Source organism: Cloeon dipterum, chromosome 3, assembly GCF_949628265.1.
Source record: "Cloeon dipterum chromosome 3, ieCloDipt1.1, whole genome shotgun sequence".
Classification (NCBI taxonomy): domain Eukaryota; kingdom Metazoa; phylum Arthropoda; class Insecta; order Ephemeroptera; family Baetidae; genus Cloeon; species Cloeon dipterum.
In genome coordinates this window covers 27,052,098-27,062,126 of record NC_088788.1, presented here as the reverse complement: position 1 = coordinate 27,062,126, position 10,029 = coordinate 27,052,098, and the positions used below count along the sequence as shown (strand labels likewise).

Genomic DNA, 10,029 nt, shown 5'->3' with positions numbered 1-10,029 from the left:
TTTATAGTGGTCAGGATCAGACAAATAAACTGCGAGTAGAAAATTATTAGGACTGCTAGAAACTTATTGAAAGAATGTTATATTCATTTTTTTTAAATGCAATTGACCATAAAAAGCAAATATAAACTTACATCCGTCTGCGCTGAAGACTAAAGCGGACACTAAGTAGAGGGCGAAGAGCAGCAGTGAAAACGCGGCTTTCTTTCCCATTGTTTGCCAACGACTATTCGTGCAACCAACAAGCACCACTAGTAAATCGAATTTTTCAAGGCCAAAAATTTCACGTGTTTGGTGTTTTTAAGGCAACACATCCCCTGCTGGTCAATATTTTGCAAAATTTATCTCTTTTGACAACTATGTAACCTCCTGCTTCAAATGACTTATTCATGTGCAGTGTGTGTTACCACAAAATGTGATTATTGAACTACAAGGTTCCATTTTCCTGATCTCATATATATGTGCTATGCTGAGTGTTTATTTCGTCAATATATTTTTTAATTCATCCTAATTAATTAACTTGTAATATTTTGACTGCCAATCGAGTAAAATAAAATGCTGAATGGTAATTAGCCCCCTTTAATTGACTCTTTAGTAATTTTGCATTTCTTATATTGCAGGAGCCAACTTTTCTCCCTCTTTTCACCTGCAAAACTCGACCCCTTTGTGCGCTAGCGAGCGGGGAGGAGGATCATTGTTACCTAGGCCGCCGCGCCCAAAGGAGACGACCGCCGCGATGTAGCTCCTGCAATATAACCATTTACAATAAACATTAATTATTTTGTTATTTTACTGAAATTTCCTAACAAATAAAAATGCAGATAAAAAATTTGTTACAAACGCTTGCATTTATTTAAATAATAAAAGTGTACAAAAATTGAGTAGATCAAGCTAAACATAGACATTAATGTGTTTATTCCTGGGAAGTGGTGGAACCGTGTCAAAATCGACAATAGCGTCGTGGTTCCATCTCCAAGCGTACCATCCATCGAATCGTTTTGGCCACTTCCTCCATCTCTTATAGTGGTTTGGATCAGATATGTACCCTGGAGATGTGAAACATGAAATATAATCTACTGATCGGAGTGAAATAATAATTTTTTTTTTAATTCGAGGCATTGTCAATAAACCCGTCCAACAACAGCATTCTATATCAATATGATGAGGTTTATCAGCGCAATGGAAGACTGCTTGGCAGCGCAGTTTCCTCTAGCAATACTAAGTGCAAAGCAAATGTGATTGAAATAATTATATACTTTGAACAAAAACCATAGCAATTTCTCCCCATTATCTTACTTGTGTGATCAAAATTTATCTTATATTAAATCAAAAGTACGCTCGTTTTTCTTTCTAAAACACAGTAAAATCAGGAAATCGACATTTTACCCAAAAATATCGTTCTGACCAATTTTTAATGTGAGAGCTGAAAACTCTTTAATTAATTAAATATTACCAAAATAAAGCCACAATGACATTGTAATAGTAAATAATATGTATTAAAAATTCTTACATCCACTGCCATCTGCGTTGACTGAGACAACGGATAGGGCGACAATCAACAGTAAGAGCAAGCCGCTCTTCTCCATGCTTCTGAACTGGTCTCACGATAGTGCCAGACTTTTAAAGGTACCCACCTCCATGCACGAAAGGTGGAACCACCCACTTCCAGAAGTGACATAATTGCACTCTGCGAGCCTGCGGTAACCCAATGCTGCAGTCTAATGTGCGGGCTTCGTTAGCTAATATTCATTTCATCACTTTTTTGCACTGACTCAATCAACAGTTTTCATAATTTGTATTAAATAATCCGTTTAAATGACAAATTTTACTTTATTGAGCTAGATATAACAATGAATAGCGTGTGATTAATGTTTAGTTGCGACCCCTGCCTCCATCTCTTCTGTTCCAGTCCCACCACGATCTGTCTCGTCCTCGTCCGAACCACGAATTATCAAAGTAGCGCCAGTTGCGATAGCAATATGGAGCATATGACAATCGGAGATGAGGTGGACAATGTCTCCAACGGATTCTTTCACGGTACCAGTCATCCCAGTCTAGAATAGTATCAAGAACGTTTATTTAAATCAAAAAGTTTATAGGAAAATCGGTATAGCATCCCATACACATCCCCACAGAAATAAGAAATCAACAAAGAAATATAAACGGGAAAAATGATGGAAAGTGGTATGGATAGTATGTAAAGCAAAACAATTGGGCTACTTTTACACTTCTGCATAAAAGCCTAATAATTAAATCACTTATCCGCACCCACTTTTTAAAATTGTTTCACTGAACCTACTGATTTAATTTGTTGCAAAATATGAATTTTGAATGACTTAATAAAAATTTAGCATGCTAATATAAATAATTGCAGTTGATAGAATGTAAGAGAAAGTGTAAATGGGATTTATAAGCGAACGATATTTGAATTAAAATAAATATGTGTAACTGGAGAGGGACGAGAGCGAGAAAGGAGACGCAGCGCTCGCTTTCATTTTTCTCCAGCGCGGCAAGTGTGTGGCAGGTGGTGGACACACAAAATAAAAGGTATGAAAACGTATTGCATTGCAACGAGTCTACAGTAAATCCAAATAAAAATAAAATCATTCCTCCCATAAACAATTGTAAACTCTGCAAAATCCAGTGGTTCTTTGATAATGACACTATTAAAAAAAATGAAAATTTAATCGCAAGACTTTTTTCTCCCGAAAACAAAATTTTAAAAGGCCTTGTCCATTGGAGTCCAAAATCTGGAACTCTTATTCACTTTCTTTTACTTATATTTAAACCAATGTCTATTAAACTGAGAGAATATAGGAGGTAAAATAAACGAAAGACGCTTCTAACCTGCAGATACTGAGTGAACAACTACAAGGAGGGCGAGGGCTGCCACCAACAGTTTAAACTTGCGCATTTTTCACGCTGAAATGATTCGTGTGCAGCAAACCACGCTTATATATAGATGAGAATAAATACCCTTGAGTTTATCTGTGATAGGTGTCACTACAGGAGGGTTGTTTTTACTGAAAAGCTGACAGTGTGTCCCCACTCTTTTCAGATAAAAGCATAAACTTGTTCGTTGGAGACACTCAAAATAAAAAAGGTAATCTTAAATATGCGTAGAATATATGTTTGTTTTTGCTAGAAACGCAACTTACGCAACTCATCTCAATAAGTATTTTTATATCGCATTTTTACAGCTACAGCAGGAAGTCTTGTTAAATGTTTTAAGTCAATTTTTTCATCGCTAAGTAAATCATTTACTCATTTAAATATAAATTGCGTTGTAATAGAGTGCTAATGTGATTCGCGAGCAAACTTATGTTTCCCCGAATATTACATGTTGCAGTAATTGATTTCATTAAATAGGAATGCTCTAAATTTATTTTTTTTAGTGTAGATATGTAACTAGAGGAAACGCATGATTTTTCGCAAAGTCACCGTGCCTTTTATTTGGAATGGCAAAAAAAAACAAATCTAACATTAATATATTATCATAATTAAGATATTTATTTGGTGTAACACAGTGTCAGATAGGCAAGACGTTTTTCTCAGCATTCACAAGTGTAGAGTGCATATTCAACCCATGACGTTGTTCATCTGTTGAAGGTTCAAGCCGTCCCGGAATGGAATGTTTTTGGGTCCCGAGCTATCCAAATTGCGTCCGCTGCGATCCAACAGGCTTTTCCAGTAGAGAAAGCAGGTCAGTCTGTCAGTGTCGTACGAGCTGCCTGGACACGCCGGCAAAGTCACGTTCTCATCTATGAAAATATATTCGACGAATTAGGGAAGAAGGGTGAATTGGACATTGTCATATTGAATTCTCACCTGCGGTAACGACGAGTGGCGAGAAATTTGTGGAAATGCACAGCAGCAACAACAGTAAAAGCTGCTCGGGACGCATTTTGTTGCACAGTGAAAGCTTGAACAGTTTGGCGTACGTTTCTTTAACCCTAAATGCTGGTAACGGTTCTTGCGATAATCCAGTCCACAACTGCTCATGCGCTTTTGTTGCAAGTTTTAGTTTACAATTCAAAATGTATTTTAAGTTGGATAGGTATTGTGAAAATAAACAAATTTGAACCTAAAATAAATTAATTTATAGTTATTTCATTATCCATATTTATGGTCATAAAAGTATGAAATATTTTTTATGATACACACAGCTCTTAAAGTACAAAAAATATTATTGATTTATTGTCTCTTTCAAAGCGTTAATGCATCTTAATAGGCAAAAGCGACGTCGGTTTCGTGCACAAACAGCACACCAAGAGCCAAAGTTATGTACCTCCACTCAGGTTGTACTTTGAAAGGCTCTAAACTTAGTCACATCAAATAATATTGTTAGTGTTTAATAAATAAAAAGATAAAAATAAACAGTTTACTAGTGCACATAATAGTAAAACCATGTAAATGAAATTTCTAAAGCGACGTATGTTTGCACATTCTTGCTGCTGTTTCAGCCCCAATCAGCTCTATTTATTTCGCCAGAACAAGTGATGATTTTATCAGTCGCGGAAAACAATCGACTGCATTCTCCCTTTCACCCAATAAAAGTAACTCAAATAATTTACTTATGGCGCTTTCATCTGCTCTCACAAACTGAAAAAAACATCTGATTTCATGATCCATGATGGTTTTAAGCCGCATTTTTTACCATCTTTGGGGTGCGGTGCTAGAAGATCGGTAGTAAAATTTTAACGCCTTGCGATGCGAGCCATTGACTTTCGATGGAGCAAATTTAGCAAATTTATCGAGTTACGTAAATGGATTTTTATTAAAAAACATCGATTTCCTTCTTTTGTCATTTCATAAACCTTAAAAACATTTCAAATAACAACAATCTTGAAAGAAAAGCGACAGGAATATATTTCATTTCCTACGAGAAATGTTGCCAGTTGATTGTAATCTTCTAGCCCTTACCAATTAAAGGTTTCTCCTTTTATTTACTATAGCAAACTTAAATTTCAACCTTCGTCAAAGTCGATTATATCACATGAAAATGCGGTCAAATCACAAGCAGCAATAATTTTCCAATTAACAATTATTTTTTTAAGGTTACGTAATAATCGCTTAATTCAAAACTGATGGTAATATGTATAATGCAGTGCTTTTCGTAGTAACAATTTGCAAGGTGCTGTAACAATTATTGTCACGCCCGGACATATCAGAGAAAAACGACGTTTTTAACTCCTTGTTGGGTTTTAGTGAAGGTGGTGAACTTGGTCAGCTCAAGGTTCGCCTGCATTCCCCTGGTCTGTACTTTCATACTATTCAAATAGCCGTCCGAGCTTAATCTGTTCTGACTCTTCATGTACCGTCCAGAATTGTAGCAAGCCAGCCGGTCGGTTAAGTAAATTTCTGGAGGACAGTTTGGCACCGCCAACCAACTGGGCCTCTCTGGCAGGTCTGGAGGAGGTGTCGTTATCTCAAATGGACGGTAAAACCCTGAAAATGTGAATTGGTGTCAAGTGTTACACGAGCTTTCAGCAAAAAATCGTTTTTTCTTAAGAAAATTTCATTAAAATTCTTTTAAATTTTTTGTGACTTGAAGATATTTTAAAATATAAAGTTAGGTTTAAACAGATTTAATTGGTTACTGAAAAATATGAGAAAATCTAAATAATGATGCATAGAAATTAGTTAATTTTTGGGGGAAAAAATAAGGAAACAGAGCATTTCTCTCTGTCATTTATGAAAAAAATTAACATTGAAAATCAAACCCTTTCTTCTTAAATCCCAATTCCGTTCCCCTCTTTGAATCCCATGGTTTCCTCTTACTATATACTTTGTTAATACCATTAGTTGAAGCCACAATAATTACAAAATGGCATTTAAACAACGAGGAAAAATTTGAAAATTTTAACATTTTGGGTTCATACTTTAAGTTGGAAAAAACTATAAATTGTTAAATCATTTACAAGTAAATCAAAAGCTATATGTAACTCACTATTTCTTCCGAATGCTCCGTGAATATGGAGGGTAACGCACGCAAGTGTAAAGAAAAGTTCTGTAAAAAACTGCATCGCGTTTTGAACAAATGTTCAAGTTGGCTCTGTACGATGTCAGGGTCGCAAGTGGCAAATAATCATTGCGCACCTTCCGTTTTAAATTACCGTAAAACACGCGGGTGCATCATGCTGGTGACCTGTACGGCGAACAAAATTTTTGTCCAATCTCTCATCTCTCATGCTGTTTTTAAATGAGCCTCCATATTTATGAATGTATTTTAAGTAAGGGAAAGTGTAGGTTGATTGAGAAATAATCGTGTGTTGCAATATTTCCGCTTTTTAATTAGTATCGCAAAAATTGTGTTTATGTCTCGTAAAGTGACATAAATTTCGGTGGCGTAAAACGTTAGCTGAACCAAAACGTTGTTAATTGGTCTTGCGCTGGCTGTGTTCCTTGACCAGTTTCCAGTAGGCACAGCAAGGGTGGTAAAAGTGAGGCGAGCACCACCGCCAGTGGTAAGTGTGGCACCTCATCACGTAACGAAAATTCGGCTTGAACCACTTCTCGTCGTCTTTTTCGCCCATCCCACCTAAAATACGAAAGATGCACTCAATTTAAGTAGCCCCCTTAGATAACATCAGCTCGATAAAATTGTGAGGATTTGACGTCATCAGTCAAGCGATTGTTTGCAGATTTTCGAAAACAATAGTTAGCACATAGCACTCAAAGTCTTTTAATCTGGGTGATATTGATCGTGAACGCATTTCATGAAATAATATAGTTCATTAATTAATAATAACTGTGTACGTATTTTAAATGATATTTTTACGTTTTGTACTCTATAGGTATTATGTGTGACATTTAAATTATTTGAACATTTTACTTAGTTACGCTGGGTGTATTATTGAACTATATGCTGACTTTTTTTTAAAAATTTAATAAGAAAATAGTTGTGCTTTTACACCAAACATTAAAATCTTACTTAATATTCAAGTAATACAAAATTTTGTTAACCAAAAAATGAAAATGCAACGACTTAAGTAAATATACTTTCTATTTACACTCTGTGAGGCTAAATCGCAATTTCTTTTTTTTAGTGTGAAATCCCATAGATGACAGAAAACTGTGTTTATTGCCTTTCAAAATATCTACCTTTAATTTGACTCCAAGGACATAATATTTTAAATTTTAATAGATTCAAGTTAAGTGGCAGTCAATGCGAAAAATGCCAAATCATTCGCATCGCAGTATTTGCACTTATAGAGCCACATGAGTTTGATAATGATGAACGTACTAATCAAGCGTTTTAAGCCCAATCTCACAAGTCCATAAATTTCAAGAAAACTTCAACTCACTGTTAGCCAAAGAGCCAGATAAAGTTCCCATCAGTAGGAGGGCAAGAACAATTACTTGGCTGCTTTCCATGTTGCTGACAAATTGAGAACTGACTGACAAAAAACCGTGCCCCTTTTTTTCTAAAATAAAAACTTGTTTTGAAATAACTCCGCCATTCTTATCTAGTTCTTGAAAATTGCTCAAAACATTTGTAGCTTATGCTGACAGTTTTTGTTGCTGTTTATGTTAATTTAATTTAACACGACGCGGTACTCATTTTAGCTTGTTTATCCCTATCAACGTCTGATACGGTTGCTTCTAACTGCTGATTCAGAGTTGTGCAATAGCTTGATTGATAGAAGTTCGGCTTCTCCTCTATCATATCGCCATTATACATATATTAATTATTAAAAAGGGTGACTCGCGTTATCAGATAACTTTTGATTTGCCGCTTGCTAATTATCTTTGCAGCCGTAAATGGTGCCAAACGCTGCAACCAATTGTTTTTGGTGAGATATTAATATTTAAGGAGAGGTCTCGAATTGGCAGTGGCCGCGAGATCTGCTAGAGCTAACACTTGATTCGCTCTTGAATACAGATCAACTCAAGATGGGCTGCAGGGGCTCCAAGTAAGTAATTTCCACACATATTTTTAATTTACTCGCAGCATGCATAAATATATCTTTAAATGTTATTCAGTATAAATAAAATTCCAAATTTACTCCAGTAATATAGATAATCAACTCTCATCTTTGAGAGGCAATATTTAATTTTTTGGTAAAACTAAAACCATTTGCATGCAGATAAGGCACTTCTGATTTCAATTATTTTTGTATTGCCTTATTTTATAATTTTTGAAGTAAAAAAACAATGTACATATCTATAAATTCAATCAAGGGTGCCTGAAAAAATTGTGCTGTACTACGACAAGAGGAGTGCACCGTGCAGGACTGTTCTCCTCACTGCTGCATCCTTGAACATCAAAGTCGAATTGAAAGAGATAAACATTCAGAAAGGAGAACACATGACACCGGAATTCCTGAAGGTAGAATTTGTTAATAAAAAATAAACAGATTCAATTTCTAATTTTTATGTGAAGATTAACCCGCAACATTGCATCCCAACAATGCAAGACGGCGATTTCACCCTCTGGGAAAGGTACACTACTTTAATTTTATTGTAAATGATTGAATCTCAAGCTTTCTAGATTTTCAAAATGACGTGCAATTTTTAAAACTATTAACAATAAGTGTTTGACTATTTTTAAATACTTTTTCCTAGTTGTTAATTGACACAAGACGTAAAAATCCTCGTGAAAATCAATTCCAGCTGTGAATGTTGACAATTTTGAGCATTTCAGCCGCGCCATTGCCCAATACCTGGTTAATCAGTACGCCAGCAATGACTCGTTGTACCCAAGAGAGCCTAAGAGGCGCGCCCTCGTAGACGCACGTCTCAATTTCGACCAAGGTTGCCTTTATCAGCGCCTCTTAAATTTTGTAACTATTTCCTCTTGAAAACACGCTTTATTTTCCATTTTCTCACCACTTTATTTTGCAGTACTTCAAGCTTTTCTCCGAGAAAGTCAAGGACGACGAGTTGATTAAAAAGTTTCTTGAAGCCATTGAGCTTTTGAATACCTTCCTCGAAGGCAAGTTGTGGGCGGCCGGCGACACCATGACCATTGCAGACTTTGCCCTCGCCGCTTCTGTCTCCACCGCTGAGGTGAAATTTCAAAATTATGATGCAAGACAATTTCAAATGGTAGAAAAAAATCAGACAAAAAAATCAAAACCAAGTTTTTTTAAGGAAATTTTTAACTATCGAATATGGCTTTGCATAGATTAATTCAGGATAAGTGGCTATTAATAGTTCCTCTCAACATTTCGCAACTATTTAAAAAAAAAAACTGGATTAATCCGCGCAGAGCTGATCCTGTTGATAATTTTTAAATTTTATGAACACGCTGTAATGGTTGAAATAATGGCAAGAGCGAGAGTGACTGCAGTCTTAAAGAATGCACCAAATCTTATTGTCTGTCTCTATCTCTTTTTTCATTTTAATTGTACTGAGGTACTGAGAATAAGTAACAATTTTTATCAGGGATAATTCCATAAAATAATCTTAAAAGACTTAATACCATCAGTGCGATAATTGAGCTAGAGTCAACAAAGGTATTACTAAATGCTAAATACGGACTTAATCTCATCCAACAGTGCTTCGATTTCGTTGACTTGGACAAATACCCACACGTGAACAAGTGGCTGGCCAGGTGCAAGGGCAACATGAAAGGGTACGAAGAGGCAAATCAGGATGGCATCAACGCTCTCAAGGAAACGATCGCGAATTTCAAATGAAGAAAATTTTCTGACAGCGTATAAGAATAAAAAAATTCAATTGCGATCGAGATAAAAGTTTATTTTTAAGTTTCACTGAACTATATCTGCTCTCTTCATAGAAGCGTATCTCACAAATGTACACGATTTAAGTGCAGCTAATTAAATTTTGCTCCTGTAAGTGAAGTATTAAAGCTATTCTTCATTTGGACTTTGATGTTTTTATCGGTTTTATTTGCACCTTTGAGATAATGAATGTTGATTAAAAGAGAAGCAATTGAAAATTGGTATTGCGCAACAGTAACATATTTTTCAGTCGTCGCAGTGCAAAATACCTCAAATATCTATCGTAAGAGTTAAATCAACGATTTTCCTGGTTAATATAATATTAAATAGAAATGGCATTATT

General features: G+C 35.5%; 1 protein-coding gene and 2 long non-coding RNA genes across 3 annotated transcripts; 1 reads left to right on the top strand and 2 right to left on the bottom strand.

Moving 5' to 3' along the window:
• Positions 1-832: 832 nt before the first annotated feature.
• Positions 833-2,965, bottom strand: LOC135938784 (uncharacterized). Its single transcript, XR_010574695.1, has 3 exons — positions 2,845-2,965; positions 1,508-2,051; positions 833-1,043 (listed from the first exon to the last, which is right to left on the bottom strand). It is a non-coding gene; the product is annotated as an uncharacterized LOC135938784 (long non-coding RNA).
• Positions 2,966-3,479: 514 nt separating this feature from the next.
• Positions 3,480-5,164, bottom strand: LOC135939287 (uncharacterized). Its single transcript, XR_010574729.1, has 2 exons — positions 3,826-5,164; positions 3,480-3,758 (listed from the first exon to the last, which is right to left on the bottom strand). It is a non-coding gene; the product is annotated as an uncharacterized LOC135939287 (long non-coding RNA).
• Positions 5,165-7,753: 2,589 nt separating this feature from the next.
• Positions 7,754-9,831, top strand: LOC135940918 (glutathione S-transferase 1-1-like). Its single transcript, XM_065486049.1, has 6 exons — positions 7,754-7,913; positions 8,182-8,329; positions 8,384-8,442; positions 8,645-8,783; positions 8,845-9,009; positions 9,501-9,831. Exons 1-6 carry the CDS (start codon positions 7,894-7,896, stop codon positions 9,639-9,641), a joined length of 672 nt encoding a protein of 223 aa, XP_065342121.1. The 5' UTR covers positions 7,754-7,893; the 3' UTR covers positions 9,642-9,831.
• Positions 9,832-10,029: the final 198 nt, after the last annotated feature.

Excerpts from the sequence above, each read along its gene's own strand:
- LOC135940918 (XM_065486049.1), top strand. The coding sequence starts at position 7,894 with ATGGGCTGCAGGGGCTCCAA. Across the intron at positions 7,914-8,181 it reads ATGGGCTGCAGGGGCTCCAA|GGTGCCTGAAAAAATTGTGC; the intron begins GTAAGTAATTTC and ends AATTCAATCAAG. Across the intron at positions 8,443-8,644 it reads GATTTCACCCTCTGGGAAAG|CCGCGCCATTGCCCAATACC; the intron begins GTACACTACTTT and ends TGAGCATTTCAG.